We start from the raw sequence: 18,000 nt of genomic DNA on the forward strand, positions 1-18,000 counted from the left end.
CATTTCTCAGAAGTTCTACCATCCCTCTCTTATGCCCCTAAGAGAGTGGTCCCAGAAAATTCCCTGGGAAAACTCTCACTGTTGTCGTATGTTGTCGCGTAGTCTCTGAGTACAGTGCTCTGCACATAGTAAGCGCTCAATAAATACGATTGATTGATTGATTGACCCATAACGACGCCATGGACACATCTCTCTCTGAACGCCCCACTTCCATCTACAATCATTCTGGTAATGGATCCATAGAGCCTTCTTGGGAAAACTCTTACTGTGGTGCAAAACAAGAATTTGTCTTCTCATACCCCAAAGGTACTCCCATACACGGGACAAGGAGATGCATGTGTCATCTCACACATTACACCAGGCACGTGTGAAGCATGACGATGTATGGACTCTGCTTTCCACAAATATACGGATTTTGCCCACCCTAGAGCGTTTCTCCCCCCTGTAGATACTGTGAGATTCACAAGAGACAGGGACTGTGACCTGATTATCTTGTATTTACCCTAGCACTAAGTTCATTCATTCATTCATTCATTCAATTGTATTTATTCATTCATTCAATCGTATTTATTGAGCGCTTACTGTGTGCCGAGCACTGTACTAAACGCTTGGGAAGTACAAGTTGGCAACATATAAGAGACGGTCCCTACCCAACAGAGGGCTTACAGTCTAGAAGGGGGAGACAGACAACAAAACATATTAACAAAATAAAATAAATAGAATAGTAAATATGTACAAGTAAAATAGAGTAATAAATATGTACAAACATATATACAGGTGCTGTGGGGGGGGAAGGAAGTAAGGCAGGGGGATGGGGAGAGGAAGGAGGGGGCTCAGTCTGGGAAGGCCTCCTGGAGGAGGAGAGCTTTCAGTAGTTCAGTGTGTGGCTCATAGTAAGTGCTTAAATAATGCTATTATTATTGTTGTTGTTTTTGTTATTATTCTCCAGAAGCACCAACTTGCACCAGAGTCTTTGAATTCAGTTTGAAATGCGTTGCAACACTGGGCAGGGCACAGACCCACTGGAAACCAGACAACTGTACAGAGAGTCCAGTTTACAGCTAGTCTGTCCCCTGTCCAATTCGGATACGGCACCGGATGGCTTTATGTCTGGTATTTTTATATTTAACCTCCAGCCACCCTCGCCTCAGCTCCCGCCAGCAAGTTCTGCGGCCTCGAAGCGGCGCCCCTGTTCACATGGACCTGGGGAGGCAACGCAAAGGCTCAGGAACATGTGGCAGGAGGAGGGGAGGCCCAGAAATCCCCTTAGAAGAACATCCTAGGTTCTGGGGGACTTGGATTACATTCCGCAAAATGTTCTGGATGACGGGATTACATTATGCTTCGCATCCGGCCTAACGCGTGCAGTCGGCATCATGTGAGTGTGTCAGTGTCTGGTTTCTGCGAGGGAGGGCCGTCGGTGATTCCACTCATTTTCTGACAAGGCACGGGGGGACGGACCCACACAGGGTCGGTCCAGTTCAGACCCCCAAGGCGGCCCCTGCTGAAGGGTTGGCCCTGGGCCAGGGTGACAGTTGGGAGGGGAGTTGGGTGGGAGAAAAGGGGCAGGATGCTGCCCAGACTGGGCACGCCGCCAGCCTTTCTGCCTATCTGCAGCAAGGAATATAGCTGCCAGCCAAAGAGAGGGAGGAGGCAGGACAATTGATGTTCCCTAAGGCAAATGAGAAGCCATTTTGTAAAGAAAAACAGCTCCTGGCAATATGCTGTTGTTGCTAAAGATAGTCCTTACTGTATATCTTTCAGCACAACTCCCTCACACCAACCGAGGGCGAGAGGTTGATAGCACCACAGTCCTCTCCACCCGCAACAGAGTCCTTTCCTTGATTTTTCTATTGGCACTTTGGCTGCCAAGACTGACCCATCCTCACTGAAACTCCTGTCAATTGTGAGGGGACTTTCATTCAAACGCTACTACGGCCTTGAAGATCATGTTAAGGAAGAGGACAGGCTGAGTGAAATATATCTGGGAAGAAAAAAAGCAGGCCTTGCAGGTTATTGCTGTGTAGGGAAAGGGCAAGTGTAGACCTTGCCCTGACCAGACACCTCCAGGGGCTTCTGGGAGGAGAAGGGCTCAAGATTCGGCAGATGCTACAGGCATTCTTGAGCAACAGGTCCCTTTACCCCTAACCCCAGACAATGGCTCTCTCCATTTTCAAAGCCCTCCTGAAATCCCACTTCCTTCAGGAGGCCGTCTCTGAATAATTCACAACATCCTGGTTGTGTCAACCCAGCAGCCATCCTCAGCACTTCTGTGTTGTATTCCTGTTCTCACCATTTGTGTATCTATAGAGAGTTTATTTGTACATTCTGGAATTTAATCGGCTATTTCATCCTGATATGGCTGAACTACTTTCTGTATTATCCTTGTTCTTCCTCCTCCTTCCTCTATTTGTAAATCATTTTCCTATTACACTGTGAGTTCCTTGAAGGCAGGGATGTATGTGCTTCTCTTCAGCAGGCACTCAATAAAACCACCGACTAACTGGTTGATTCTCCACCCCTTAATTCCATTTCCGTTCTCACATTCAGTCAACACCTCGTTCCCCAGATCTGCCCCTTCCACTCCACCCAAACAGCCAACACCCTAGTTCAAATTCCCATCATGTCACAGTTGGACCACTGCATCAGCCTTCTCACTGCTCTCAATCAGTCAATCATTTCTCATCTTCCAGCATCTTCCCCTGCTGCCTGGATCATCTCCCTGAAACAATCCTCAGCCCGTCTCACAACACCTCAAAGACCACCCTCCGATGGCTCCCTGTTTCCCTCTGCAGCAAGCAGAAACTCCTTACCTTTTACTTTAAGGCTCTCCAACAGCTTTCTCCATCTTACACTGTAGGCTGTCTTCACCTGTTACTCCCCAGCTCACTCTCTTTATGCCTGCCAAACTCACTTTGTAACTGTATCTTACTTATGTCTCTCCTGGCTCCAAACCCTTGCTCGTGTTGCTCCTCAAGCCTGGAACTCCATCCCCCACCTCCAAATCTACCAGGCCACAGTCCTCTTCATCCTCAAAATCCACCTAAGATTTCATCTCCTCCAAGAAGCCTTCCCTGATTCATTTGTACCACTCTGACTCTATTTCATGTCACTCCAACAGCCATCCTTAGCACTTCAGTATTTTTAAAATTAATCCTCAGCACTTAATGAAAATTTCACATGCCTTATTACTTAAACATTAACACATATTCTTATACACTTCCTCCTCCTATCTGGAATTTATTTAAGTGTCTCTGCTGATAGATTGTAAACTCCTTGAGAACAAGGATCATTTTTTTAAATCTGTTGTACTCTCCCAGGCAACTGGTTCAGTGCTTTCACACAGTAGATGCCTTCCCTGACTAAACCCTAACTTCCCCTATCCACCCTTCACTTTGTGATGATGATGATGGCATTTGTTAAGTGCTTACTATGTGCCAAGCACTGTTCTAAGCACTGGTGTCAACTAGGCCCTCGGCTGTGTACCCCTTATGCCTTGTGATATGCACCGCAGCCCCACTGCATTTGTGTAAATATGCTTGTATGCTATTTTGGTTTTGTACTCTCCCAAGCATCTAGTGCAGTGCTCCGCACCCAGTAAACTCTCAATAAATGTGATTGATTGATTATTTCCCCTACCCATAGTTTATTTTCATGTTTGTCTCCTCCTGTAGACTGCAAGTGCCTTGTGGGCAGGGTTCATGCCTACTAACTCGGCTGTATTGGACTTTCCCAAGTGCTCAGTACAGTGCTATGTGCACAGTAAGTGCTCAGTAAATAGTATTGATTGATCTATTATTTATTCTGATATTTCATCCTGCCTTATTTCACACTATTTGTGATAGCCATTTGCTTCCTCTTGTTCCCACTAAGTAACTGAAGCAGCGTGGCTCAGTGGTAAAAGCCCAGGCTTGGGAGTCAGCGGTCAGGGGTTCTAATCCTGGCTCCCCGACTTGTCAGCTTTGTGACTTTGGGCAACTCACTTAACTTCTCTGTGCCTCAGTTACCTCATCTGTAAAATGGGGATTAAGACTGTGAGCCCCACGTGAGACAACCTGATCAACCTTGTATTCCCCCCCCCGCCCCCCAGCACTTTGAACAGTGCTTGGCACATAGTAAGTGCTAAACAAATACCACTAAGTGCTAACGATTCTTAATAATAATAGTATTTGTTAAGCACTTACTATGTGCCAAGCACTGTTCTAAGCACTGGGGTAGACAAGGTAATCAGTTTGTCCCACGTGGGGCTCACTGTCTTCATCTCCATTATACAGATGAGGTAACTGAGGCAAAGAGAAGTTAAGCAACTTGCCCAAGGTCGCACAGCAGACAAGTGGCAGAGGCAGGATTAAAACCCACGACCTCTGACTCCCAAGCCCGTGTTCTTACCACTAAGCCACACTGCTTTAGTTTCCCACACACACACACACACATTAGATTTCTAGCTCTTTGAGGACAGGTATCACATGCTTTCCTTCTGTTGTACTCCCTCAGGCATTTATTATAGTGCTCTGCACAACTGGAGCTTAATAATAAATACCACTGATTGATTTTTGCAATGACTGCCTCTACATACCAGGGTGTAATTGGAAGAGGCCATGTGCAGGGGAGGGTGAAGATGTCCGAGAGTTGCCTCTTCTGTAATGACTTCTGTAATGAGAAGCAGCATGGCTCAGTGGAAAGCGCTCGGGCTTTGGAGTCAGAGGTCATGGGTTCGAATCCCAGCTCCACCACGTCTGCTGTGTAACAGAATTGGTAGGCATGTTCCCCGCCCACAACGAGCTTATAGGATAGAGGGTAGTCTGATAGCTTATGATATAATCAATATCAATATCAGATAGTCTGATTGAATTAGTGGGCATGATCCCTGCCCTCAAAGGAGTTTCCAATCTAGTAGGAGGGTCAGAGAGTTAAAAGGGACAATACACTTAAGTAATAGGGTACATGCTACAGGAGGTTATACTTGTAGAAGCCCTGTGTAGGCCATGGGGATGTAAGAAGGGGAAATGAGAAATTAATTGGCGAAGCCTCCTGAAGGAGGGAAGCCCCTAGGGTTAGCTACAGCTCTTCTTATGTTAGATTGGTGATGATCCGCTTGGCAGTCCAAATTCCTCTGACCCAAGACTGTGAGCCCACTGTCGGGTAGGGACCGTTTCTATATGTTGCCAACTTGTACTTCCCAAGCGCTTAGTACAGTGCTCTGCACACAGTAAGCCCTCAATAAATACAATTGATTGATTGATTGACCTTGGGCAAGTCATTTAACTTCTCTGAGCCTCAGTTACCTTATCTGTAAAATGGGGATGAAGACTGTGAGCCCCCCGTGGGACAACCTGATCACCTTGTAATCTTCCTCAGCGCTTAGAACAGTGTTTTGCACATAGTAAGTGCTTAATAAATGCTATTATTATTATTACTCCTGTTCATCACTCCATTGAGCAGCAGTAACGAGTAAAGTTTAAGGGACGGGGAATGGAGGAAAGGAGTGTGTTATGGACACCAAAATGGCAAGTCCTAGTTCCATCTGGAAGTTCTGTAAGGATTAGGAAACAGGAGCGTAGAGGTACGTGTGTTTCTTCAACACCATAATTGGCTTGGGGCCCAGGAACGACAGAAATGGGAATCTGAGAAAATCATTTAATGTTAAATGGGGTCCTCAGTAAAATGCCTGAATACTGGAATGAGGAGTGTGGCAAGCTCAAGCGTTCTATCTATAGAGACTCATGTGATGGAAACTTCACAGCGAATTGTGCCTGGATTTTAGTAGCTTTTCCCAACTCGGATGGAGACTGTGTGGTTAAGGCTGATTTCAGCTCAGAGAAGTCATCTCAGCCTTCTGTTTGCTCATTTCTGGCAGGTGATATGTCAGAGGGGCTAGCATGGTGTGAAATATACTGTATTTCCAGCATCTCTTCAGAACTCTTTATTATGAACCAAAGTTTATAAACAACAGATTTGTTGAAGGAGTAATTATCAGATGAAGAAAAGCCTTCAACCAGAAGTTTGCAAACTACTACGCTGCTACTGCCAAGTAAATGTGAAAAGTACTTTATATTTAATTTGAATTCCTTTTTTTCCTCTTTCTGCTTGACGTTAGGCCTTCACCAAAGAAAAACTACTGGGCCCATCTATTACTGGACAATCGAAATGCTCAGCAACATAGGAAATCAATCAATCAATGGTATTTATTGAGTGTTTACTGTGTGCAGAGCACTGTACTAAGCACTTGGGAGAGTACAATGCAAGAAATTTGGTAGACTCGTTCACTTCTCATGAGTTTACAGTTTAGAGAAGCATAGGTGGTCTCTTTACAGATAAATTGGATGTAAGGAATCCACAATTCCTGGATTAAACGATCAAAAATATTTACTGAATGCCTACTGTGTGACTTGTACTGTAATAAGTGCTAGGAGATTTCAATAGAGTTAGAAGACATGGTTTCTGCCCCTGAGGAGTTTATAATCTTGTGGTGTGGATCTTAAGGAAGGCTTTAGCCATGCACACTTTCAATGACTATCACCCCCCGTTAGCTGGGCTGTAGTGGAGGGGAAACAGATATTGAGAGGAATGAGATCCACACTTGATATCAATCAATCAATGGTATTTATTGAATGTTTACTATGTGCAGAGTACTGTACTAACTGCTTGGGATCCCTACATTTAAGGTGTTTGTTTCACTCCCTGAACAGAATTTTTTCCCACAGCCGCTGTCAAGTAATTGAATCAATACATTTAGAACTCCCTTCCTTAATCTGGCCCCTTCTGTGTCAAGTTAGTTTGGGCCTGTGGATGCAGAGGATCTTAAATTGGACAGAAAATCGGCAGTTACTCTATAAATGTATTCCCAGGTTTTCCCTGGATTAGCTGGGCAACTGCATCAGTGCTCTTCTTTCCTCGGTTGCCTTGACTGACCTGTTGATGCTAATTAGATGTTTAAAAAAATTCCCAAAGATGTTCAGTAACACATGCAACCACTCCGTAGTTAACAATCCATTAATAACCAACGTCATTAAATGGCATTAAGACAGTTAAGAAGGCTACTGCTACAGCTCACTGTTTGTGTATTATCTGTTGTTAAGTGGACTAAAGAGAGTTTGATCTGTAAAATGTACCTACTCTTAAATTCCTGGGCCTCTTTTATTTTTAGCAGTGGGGACATGGTACCGTATTTACCCTGGTGAACAGGCATGCAGCTGTCTCATTATTATTACAGTATTTGTTAAATGCTTACTATTTGTCAGCACTGTAGTAGATACAAGTTAATCAGATTGAACACCATCCCTGCCCCATGTGGGGCTCACAGTCTAAGTAGAAGGGAGAACTGGTATTTAATCCTCATTTTACAGTTAGGGAAACTGAGGCAGAGAGAAGTTAAGTGACTTGCCCAAGGTCACACACAAGCACTTGGCAGAACCAGAATTAGAACCCAGGTCCATGCTCTTTCCACTAGGCTTTGGGGCTTCTCACTAGGCCATGTTGCTTCTCTACTTTCATCTGAGGATTTGGGGCTTTAATTATTGGGTGAAATATTTCTTGACTGTTCAGTTGTCTGCTAACATCTTGGCAAACACCAGGTCAGATAGCCCTGGACTAAAGACAATCATCAGTGGCCAGAAATGATCTGGAAAAATGCCATTTTAAAAATAACCCTGGAAGAGGTGCCAAGTTCAAAAGGAGCCATCTGTCTTAAAACCCAACCCGTACAGCAGAGCAGTCTACAGCTGAGCTATATTTGGGGTACATTACCGATATGGAAACTGTATTCAGTTATCACCTACCCTCCACCAGTAAAACCAAATTACCTTTGCAGGCCTACCGAAAAGAGGGAAATAATAAGTACCTCCCCTTTTTAAGTTTATTTGGTGACTTATTCTCTAATATCTATTAAGGATTTGAAGTTCTAAGCATACAAAAACTCCAGAAGTTAGACACTGGGCAGAAGAGACTCTTCTTAAGCAGTTAAGCTTATGACTAGAAAATTATATCCAGAGACATGATTAATCTTCTTCAGTAAGTAGGGCTACTCCTGACGTAATGCTGGCTTTCCTGAGAATTGGAAACCGGAGTGAATCGGATTGCACGTTTATGCAGTTTAGCATTTAATCTCTCGCCAGTCAGCCCACTTCTATATACTGAGGTGTGCGGGAGGCGGAGGGGTCCATCGGGTGTATGGGCGGAATTTGCATTTGTCAGAAACAACTGTTGACTTCTCCTTCTGCTCTCCCCCTCCCCATACCACTCTCCCCCACCCTCTGCCTCTCACCACTCTGTCACCCTCACCCCAGCCCACTCCCCTCTCTTCCCTGGGGCCGGAATGTTGATCCTCGAGATCTGCCATCTGTCCGGACCCATCCACATGTCAGTGGCATATATGGATAAGTCAGCATGGCAACATGTGACGCAGAGCTGCTAAAAACAGCCCCGGCCCCCTGCTCTGAACCACTGTTCGCAACAATGTCCTCTGGCAAAAGGAACTTTAAAGGACACTTGATCACACAAGCCCTGAGCTTCTTTTGAGGGAAATTTGCTTGGAAATCCGCTAGCTGCCCGTTCTGCTTATGTTGAGCCCCTTGGAGCGGCGAGGAGATGAGCACGTCTCTGAATTACAAGTCTTTCTCGAAGGAGCAGCAGACCATGGACAACCTGGAGAAGCAGCTGATTTGCCCGATCTGTTTAGAGATGTTCACCAAACCTGTGGTGATCCTCCCGTGCCAGCATAATCTGTGCAGAAAATGTGCCAGCGACATTTTCCAGGTAGGACTGTTTGCTAATACAGGGTTGGTACGTCAGGGAATGAGGGGGTAGGGGTTGGGGAGAGGGGTGGGAGAAGTGTTATGTTCAGCTGGATTCCTAGGAGAAACTTCAGAAGGGTTGAACTCCCTCGGAGGGCAGACTCATCATGTCCTTTTGCACCGGCCTTGGGTTTGATTTTCCAGTCTCCACCCCCTCTCCCAGCGATGGAGTTTTATTTTCATTACCAACAGCCAACAGAAGTCTAAAGGAGAGCAATAAATACTTATTTCAAAATGGATAGCTTATCTAGTCCTGCCTCTTGGTGGGGATGGGGGTAAAGCACTCTATCTGGTTCTTTATGTTTGGGCCCAAGTCATAGGGGATTGTGACTTGTTTTGTTCTTTCCACCCCTTACCTCTTTGAACCCCTCGTGTAGGGAAATGTTCCAGTCCCTGAACAGGGGATTTGCATGCAGATAATGATAATAATAATAATAATAACAATGGCATTTATTAAGCGCTTAGTATGTGCAAAGCACTGTTCTAAGTGCTGGGGAGGTTACAACGTGTTGCCCCACGGGGGGCTCACATCTTTATCCCCATTTTACAGATGAGGTAACTGAGGCACAGAGAAGTTAAGTGACTTGCCCAAAATCACACAGCTGACAATTGGCGGAGCCGGGATTTGAACCCATGACCTCCGACTCCAAAGCCCGTGCTCTTTCCACTGAGCCACACTGCTTCTCTAAGATAAGGCCCAGATAATTATTCTATGGCAGAGGCTAGAGCTATAGGTGCTGGTTTTGGGTGCCATTTATCCGGTTTTCAACTGCTCTGTTTATATATGTGGAGTTTGTGGTGGAGGTGAGGGAGGGAGAGGGTGTCTGGTAATCTTTAGGGCAGTTGGTGGTCACCCTAGTCAGGTCAGATGCCTGAGAAACCTGAGAACCTCAATGCCCTTGCCCCTCAAATGCCCAGTGTTATTCAATAGTTGTTTTCTTGCTTGGCAAGAACAGGCCTCTAACCCGTATTTGCCAACAAGAGGAGGCACCACTGTGGCATCTGGAGGCCGATTCAGGTGCCCTTCCTGCAGGCACGAAGTGGTTCTGGACCGACATGGGGTCTATGGTCTCCAAAGGAACCTGCTGGTGGAAAACATCATCGACATCTACAAGCAGGAGTCCACGAGGTAACGTCCCAGTTGACCCTTTTCCCCCAAATGGCAGCTGGACTGTAAATTTGGAGCTAGGCCACAAATTAACTCTTTTCTATTTCGTTGGATTTCCTTATCAATTCTTTCCAGGGCCAGTGGAAGGGGAGGAGAAGGAGGAGGAGGAAGAGGAGGTTCATGCCTTTAAGGCTAGATCCTTAAGGACTGAATTGACAGTCCTGTTGAAACGGGAAGAAATTCATTTCTATGCGCCTCCTGCTTATGAAGCCTATGGAATTTGTACATTTTTCATAGGTCACAGACCTTGGGTTTAAGGTCATAAGAAGAAAAAGGCTTGGTACAGAGATGTCAGGGCAGGCCTGCTGGAAAATAATTGCAGCAAGACAAAGTCCTGAGAATGATAAATTGTTAAAACAAGTTGAATCTGGAGCCAAAGGTGGGGAACTGAAAACCCTGAAGGTTCAGGGGATTACTGTGGGCAGGAGAACAGTCTGTTAAATTATAACTGGGCTTAGGGCAAAACCAACCCTCATTTCCAAAGAATATCTTGTTTCTATTTACTCTCTTGTACTCTCTCAAATGCTTAATACAGTACTCTTCATACAGTAAGCGCTCACTAAACACCTTAATTGATTAATGGATTGCCCAGACTTCTTCATGGGTCAAATGTTCCCGATCAAAGGAAACGCTCAATCAAAGAAGAAGAGGGTTGGCGGCGCTTTCTTTTGGACATAGTATTTTGGGATTGGTTGGAAACTGTTTTGCGTAGCATTTTGGTTGGGTGAGTGTGTGATTGTGCATGTTTCCCAATTGGCCCAGGAATTTATCTGACTGACGGCGGTGGCATGGGAGCATTGAGGGTCGGTGTTTTTCTCACTCCGCTGCCAGCCTGGCTGACCTCTGGGCACTGACTGACCTGAGGCTCTCTCGGCAAGGCAGGGGGAAGGGGAGGGAGGGGGAGAGTGGTCAAGGCTAGTGGTTGAAAAAGCCCAGGATGTCCTCTGTTAATAAGGTGATTCGCTGTCATCAGGATTCCTGGGGAGGATCCTGGGACTGGACTAATGACACTTGGCTCCAAAACCATTAGCCTTTGGGTGTGCTGAGTGCCCCCTATTTTTAATAACTGTGATCCCCTTCCATGCAGATTTTGATCAAAAGAGAAATTCTTCTCCAGAAAATTCCTTTTTAAAATACTCTTTCTGTGATCACTAGCTCACCATCCCCCATATAATAATAATAATGATGGCATTTATTAAGCGCTTACTATGTGCAAAGCACTGTTCTAAGCGCCGGGGGGATACAAGGTGATGAGGTTGTCCCACGTGGGGCTCACAGTCTTCATCCCCATTTTACAGATGAGGGAACTGAGGCACAGAGAAGTTAAGTGACTTGCCCAAAGTCACACAGCTGACAAGTGGCAGAGCCGAGATTTGAACCCATGACCTCTGACTCCAAAGCCCGGGCTCTTTCCCACTGAGCCATGTGGCTGCACTAAGACCACCAAAAAATTATTATATCATCATTTTTACAAATAATGAATATCAGTAAATTCTACAAGCTTTGAGCCCTTAGGAGGAAAAGCACACATATATTCATCCAGTGTGCTGTCATTATTCATCCATTCATTTATTAGGGTATATTGAGCACCTAGAGGGTACAGAGCAGTGTTCTAAGCCCCTGGAAGAGTTCAATAAAAGTGGAAGATGTGGCTCCTGTCCTTGAGAATCTAGGATCATTATTAATTTATTTTCTGCCACAGAAACTCAGAAAAGAAATGAGGCAGGACCAATACATTCTTAGAAGGGAAACAGATGCCATAACTTGGAAGGATGGGGTGGTTCTCCTATTGTCAGCCAGTCAATTGAATTTATTGAGTGCTTCCTGTATGCAGAACACCATATCAGGCATTTGGGAGAGTACAATACAATATGACACCTTCTCTATCCGCAACGAGCTTACAGTCTACCATACAGTCTATTATCCAATGTCCTGTGTCTTGGGTGGATTAGGTGGGGAAGAGGTTGTCCCTTAATAGTTACATTTCACCCTTCTGAAAATGTGAATTTGCAGGCCCCCCACTCAAAGCTAAAAACCATCACTAGATATTTGCACTAGTCCCCTCAAAGGCAGCATCCTGCTACTATGACAGTTATCTCAGTGGTACATCTATCAATCAGTAGTACATATTGAGTGCCTAATATGTGCACAGCAATGTACTAAGTGTTTGGGAAGAGGACAGTAAAGTTAGAAGACCCAATATCTGTCCTCAAGGAGTTTACAGTCTAGAGGCGAGGAAGACCCAAAATAGTTTATGGACAGAAGAAGTGAAAGGGCAAATGGACATGTAGATGACTATGTACTTACATTACATAGGGTATGTAAGTCAATATGTACAGAATTTTGGGTATTTATGATACCATAAAAATTCTAACATATCTAGCAGAGTAACTGAGTATTACCCAACCTGAAATTCTGAGGGAGCTTGACACATGATGAAATAATACATACAAAGAATGATAATGATTCATAAGGAGAGAAAGTGTGTGTGGGCCTGGGGCTGGAAGGCCAAAACAGCTGTGGTATTCGTAGAGCCATTTTATTCACCATCTTCTGGCCTGACCATCCTACAGAGGCATGTGTCAAGAATGGCACTTTGCGGGAAGCCAAATTGTAGAAAGGAATGAATGAAGTCAAATAGCCGAATGGATGCAGTGTGAATTTGTGGTTCCTAATTTCTTTGGCTGCTTTTGTTCTTACACCTTAAATTTGTCTTTGTGGCACTTCTAGGCCCCATGTTCCTCGAAGGATTTTTTGGGGGGATTGCCAAGGAGAACAAAAAATAAAATAATAAGGGAAACAAATATATTTCCATTCGTGAAATAAAAAGGAAATGCAGTAGGTTTGATGGAAAAGAAACACCCCAAAACATTTTCATATGTAATACATGTTTTTCCTGGCTGTTGTTTCCAAAATCCACACGCATCCTCTAGGCTTACCTGTTTATTGATAAATGCTTAATACAGTTCAGTTTGCCTAAGGAAACCTCGGTAAATGTTTATTAAAGATGAGACATGGAAGCTTCTGGTAGCTTTGTGTAATTGATTTCAATGATTCCAGTTTGTTACCTTTGCTCTTAGCCGTAGAATTATTAGTATTTACTGAGCACCCACTTGATGTAGTGCACCGTACACTCAAGAGAGTATTATACAACAGAATTAGCAGACACATTCCCTGCCCATAATGAGCTTACACTCTAGAGGTCTAAATGCTACAGTCTAGATGCTTAAGAAAATACAACAGAAGGACAAGCCACATTCCCTGACCATGAGGATCGTACATTATAATGAAAGAGAGGTGTAAACCTACAAATAGGTTTATGAGAAGCATGTGAAGCAGCAAGGCCTAGTGAATAGAGCACAGGCTTGGGAGTCAGAGGACCTGGGTTCTAATCCCGGCTCCACCACTTGTCTGCTATGTGACCCTGGGCAAGTCACTTAACTTTTCTGAGCCTCAGATACCTCATCTGTAAAATGAGGATTGACACTGTGAGGCCCATGTGGGACAGGAACTGTATCTGATATAATTAACTTGTACTTACCTCAGTGCTTAGTATGGTGCCTGGCATATAGTAAGCACTTAACAAATACCATTTTTTAAAACGGGGTAATCAGAATAAATCAAAATAACTGAGTCCCTCTTTAGGATTCCTGTTCCTCACTCTGATGCTCTGCTTTCACTTCAAGACGCAGGTGCCCAGTTGACATTGAATTCTCCCCTTCCACTCACATTTCTTTAGACTGTAAGCTCCTTGTGGGGAGGAAATGGTCCCTACCCAACAACGGGCTCACAGTCTAGAAGGGGGAGACAGACAACAAAACAAAACATGTAGACAGATGTCAAAATCATCAGAACAAATAGAATTATAGCTATATGCACAGCATTAACAAAATAAATAGAATAGTAAATATGTACAAGTAAAATAAATAGAGTAATAACTCTGTATGACTATATACAAGTGCTGTGGGGAGGGGAAGGAGGTAGGGCAGAGGGTGGGGGTATGGGAAGGGGGAGAGGGAAAAGGGGGCTCAGTCTGGGAAGGCCTCCTGGAGGAGGTGAGCTCTCAGTAGGGCTTTGAATGGAGGAAGAGAGCTAGATTGGCGGATGGACAGAGGGAGGGCATTCCAGGCCCGGGGGATGACGTGGGCCGGGGGTCGATGGCGGGACAGGCGAGAACGAGGTACGGTGAGGAGATTAGCAGCAGAGGAGCGGAGGGTGCGGGCTGGGCTGGAGAAGGAGAGGAGGGAGGTGAGGTAGGAGGGGGCGAGGTGATGGAAAGCCTTGAAGCCGAGAGTGAGTCGTCATTTACAATAATATGTATTGAGAGCCTAATGTGGTAAAATTAGTAGTAGTAGTAGTAGTAGTAGTGGTAGTAGTAGTAGTAGTAGTAGTAGTAGTAGTAGTAGTAGTAGTAGTAGTAGTAGTAGTAGAAGTTGGAGGAGAAGGTAGAGGAGGATGAGGAGGAGTAATGGAATACTGAACACTTATTAAGTACAAAGCACTCTATTAAGCTCTTGAGAAGTATAACTGAAGTACAAGACTCATTCCTTGCCCACGAAAAGTTTACATTGTAATGCAATGTTTACATTCTAATGTGTGCTCAGCTCTGTATTAAATACTTGGGAGAGTAAAACAGGAATAGAAAACGCAGTCCCTCTCCTTTAGAATAATAATGATGGCACTTGTTAAGCACTTACTACGTCTCAGGCACTGTTTTAAGAGCTGGGGTAGATACAAGTTAATAATGTTGAACATAGTCCCTGTCCCACATGCAGTCCAAGTAGGACGGAGAACAGGCATTCAGTCTTCATTTTACAGTTGAGGAAACCAAGTTACAGAGAAGTTAAGTGACTTCCCCAAGGTCACACAGCAGACAACTGGCAGAACCAGGATTCAAACCCAGGTCCTTTGACTCCCAGGCCCAGTTCTTTCCACTAGGCCTGGCTGGAATAATAATAATAATGATGATAATAATAATGATATTTGTTAAGTGCTTACTATGTGACAGACACTGTACTAAGAGCTGGGGTAGAAACAAGCTAATCAAGTTGGACACAGTCTCTGTCCCACATAGGGCTCACAGTCTTAATACCCATTTTACAGATGAGGTAACTGAGGCACCAAGAAGTGAAATGACTTGCCCAAGGTCACACAGTAGACAAGCGGTAGAATCGGGATTAGAAGCCGGGTCCTTCTGACTCCCAAGCCCGAGCTGTATCCACTAGGTCATACTGCTTCCTAGAATAGGGGATTTTTGATAGATTTCATTTTTCCTGACCTCCCTGAGGTCCTATGTGCCCTATAGGAAATGCTTCCTGAGGTTTTGATGAGAGCAACTGAGTCCTCTCATCTAAATGATTTCTTTCACCTATCTCCTACCCTCCCCCTTCAAAGACCAGAGAGAAAATCAGACCAGCCGATGTGTGAAGAGCATGAAGAGGAACGGATCAACATTTACTGCCTGAACTGTGAGGTGCCTACATGCTCCATGTGCAAAGTCTTTGGAGCGCACAAAGACTGCCAGGTCGCTCCTCTCACCCACGTGTACCAGAATCAGAAGGTGAATAAGTGTCCTAGGTTCTCAGGTGAAAATTTTTCACTGGGACTGTTGGGCTGAAAAGGAGGTGGGACTTTTGGAGTAGTTAGCAGGGAGGGGTTTGGGAGTGGCAGGCAAGTTTTGAAGAGCTAATGGGGACAGAAAAAAGGAGTATTTGGGGTCCTTTTGGCCATGTATGGGAGTCAAGGCCCAATATCTGTGAGAGGATGAATGACTTTACTTTCACAGCTGGAAACCCTAGCAAAACACTCCATCGACCCCCATGGAGTCAGTACTTCTGCCTTGGTTTCTCTTCATGCTTCACTGGGGAAACTGGGGCTGAATGTCTTTCTTCTCACTGCCAGCCAACATCCCTCCCTAGTCACACCAGTCAGCCTGAGGGGCAGGAGGAGCAGCTCTTCAGAAGATCATTCTGCAATCCAATTCTTTCCTTTTTCCAAGAGTGAAAGCAAACTCATAAAGGAGTGTCATTCATTCATTCATTCAATCGTATTTATTGAGCGCTTACTTTGTGCAGAGCACTGTACTAAGCACTTGGGAAGTACAAGTTGGCAACATATAGAGACAGTCCCTACGCAACAGCGGGCTCACAGTCTAAAAGAGTGTCCCAAAACACAGGTTGATTTTCTTCTCCACCTCCCAAAGCCATTTGTTTTAAGGCCTTTCCCCAAGGTGCCATTTATGGCACTTGGTTAAAAAGGAAAAAAAAAAAAACCAAAACAGCTTCATTCACCTGTCCCAGACTATTCTCCAGCTCTCAGCTGGCTCTGCCCTTCCAGTTGGCACTGAAGCCAAGTCAGTGCTGAAGGGAGTTAGGGATTATCACCTGGCAAATAAAAGGGGCATTTTGAATATTCAGAGAGATAAGTCCACAGTGACATTCTGAGAAATTCCAGAGAGGTGTAGGCCTTACTGTTTTGAGTTTCAGCCCTCAAACACACAAGGTCCCTGAATTCCGCTGACTTTCAAATCGGAGTGGCTTCCAGAACTCAAAGAAGTACCTGCTTCCATGGGCATCATGTGCTTTGAAATCTACTTGAGTCCATCTCCTCACATAGCTCCAGTCCGACCATATGTTTTCAGGATGTTTGCTTTATTTTTAATCTATTTGGGATTTATTTCTCAGTACTCAACCAGGGAACTAACCAGGGGACTTCACAATCCAGCCCTTTGTCCCCTTAGGTAACTCCCTATAATGTTTGTGTTCTGTAACTGCTGGGGCTCAAGTATAAAGTCTGCTATGTCCTTGTAAGTGTTGTTTGAGTTCTCCATTTTAGTCTCTTAGGTGCTGGCCCTTCCTCCACTCTGTTGGTTCTGGGCAAAGGTCAAAGTACAACGGAGTTCTGTTCTCAAAAAAAAAAATTGCTGAAAAGTCCTGATCTGGTTCATGGGAAATGTTTGCTTCCTATCAAAATGATTCCAAGTTTTCATCTCAAAACATATTTGGGCTCCTAAATTCACTTGTTATGGGTTCAAATTATCATTATGAATGATTTCTGTCAACACATGGTAGGCATATCAGCCTCCAAAAGCTTGATTTCCCCAGGAGGATTCCCCAGGCAGTAAAATGGAAACAAGGATTCTTCAGCTTCTTTACCACTTTCTCAGTATAAATTGTCATGGGTTTGGGTGTCAAAGCCAGCTGGTGGGGCTCTGGATTTGTAGAGGCAAGAAGAGGAGGCCAATTAACTCACCTCCAAAGCACTGCCCCAAAGGCCTCCTTGCCTGAGCAGTTGGCTCTTCCATGGGTGCCACTAGTTGAAGAGAAAGAGTCCTATGCCTCTTTTGGGGCAGGAAGGGTATTCTGGGGCCTGTGCACCTCTTCCAGACATGTATAAGAATAATGATCCATTCCTTGCTCTCCAGTCGGAACTCAGCGATGGCATCGCAGTCCTCGTGGGAAGCAATGATCGGGTGCAGGGAATTATCAGTCAGCTGGAAGAGACTTGCAAGGCTGTAGAGGTGAGTCGAGCGGCATTAGCCTTGTTGAATACCAAGTCTGAAACCCTCCAGGTCGAACTCCCTGCTTAGAACCAGTCTGCAGATTTTGATTCTGATGCTTTGTTCTGACCAGTTTGAGTGGACACCCCACACCTTGCACCTTTGGAAGATTAGCTGGCTCTAGGGTAGGATGGCAATTCATCTGGTTCTGTTTTCAACTGGGCTGTCCCTGGGAGATAACTACCTTATTTTAAAGGTTTAATCTTATTTAAAGGTTATTTATCCACGGTGGGTCTGCTATAGTTATAGGATGCAATTTTTCTGCCCACCTTTAGAAAACCAAATAAAATCATATGGGACCAAATTCAGCATTTTAAACCCATTGGAACCTAGGTTTTGAGAGATTAACAAATCTAGTACACTTAAGTCCATCTGACTTTGGCGTTTTTTAGAGCCCAGATGGGCTGTCTGATTTTCTCAGCCTTGGTGTTTTGCTGGATGTTGAAAGAATGTGACATAGATATGGCTGACATAGATATGGA

The 18,000-nt window shown here is 44.7% G+C and overlaps 1 protein-coding gene across 4 annotated transcripts in view; it reads left to right on the plus strand.

Annotated features, from left to right (window-relative positions):
* Nucleotides 1–8,409: 8,409 nt before the first annotated feature.
* TRIM55 (tripartite motif containing 55) overlaps nucleotides 8,410–18,000 on the plus strand; it is a 36,357-nt gene continuing 26,766 nt past the window's right edge. For 2 of the 4 annotated variants that reach the window (XM_038766582.1, XM_038766584.1), the window contains exons 1-4: nucleotides 8,587–8,754; nucleotides 9,749–9,921; nucleotides 15,355–15,520; nucleotides 17,384–17,479. In XM_038766582.1, coding sequence (XP_038622510.1) covers nucleotides 8,587–8,754; nucleotides 9,749–9,921; nucleotides 15,355–15,520; nucleotides 17,384–17,479 — 603 coding nt within the window. Of the gene's footprint in view, nucleotides 8,755–9,743; nucleotides 9,922–15,354; nucleotides 15,521–17,383; nucleotides 17,480–18,000 lie in introns of all 4 variants that reach the window. The other 2 variants (XM_038766585.1, XM_038766583.1) reach the window with 2 other exon arrangements.

The sequence above is a fragment of the Tachyglossus aculeatus genome, chromosome 25, assembly GCF_015852505.1.
Source record: "Tachyglossus aculeatus isolate mTacAcu1 chromosome 25, mTacAcu1.pri, whole genome shotgun sequence".
In the NCBI taxonomy this organism is placed as follows: Eukaryota; Metazoa; Chordata; class Mammalia; order Monotremata; family Tachyglossidae; genus Tachyglossus; species Tachyglossus aculeatus.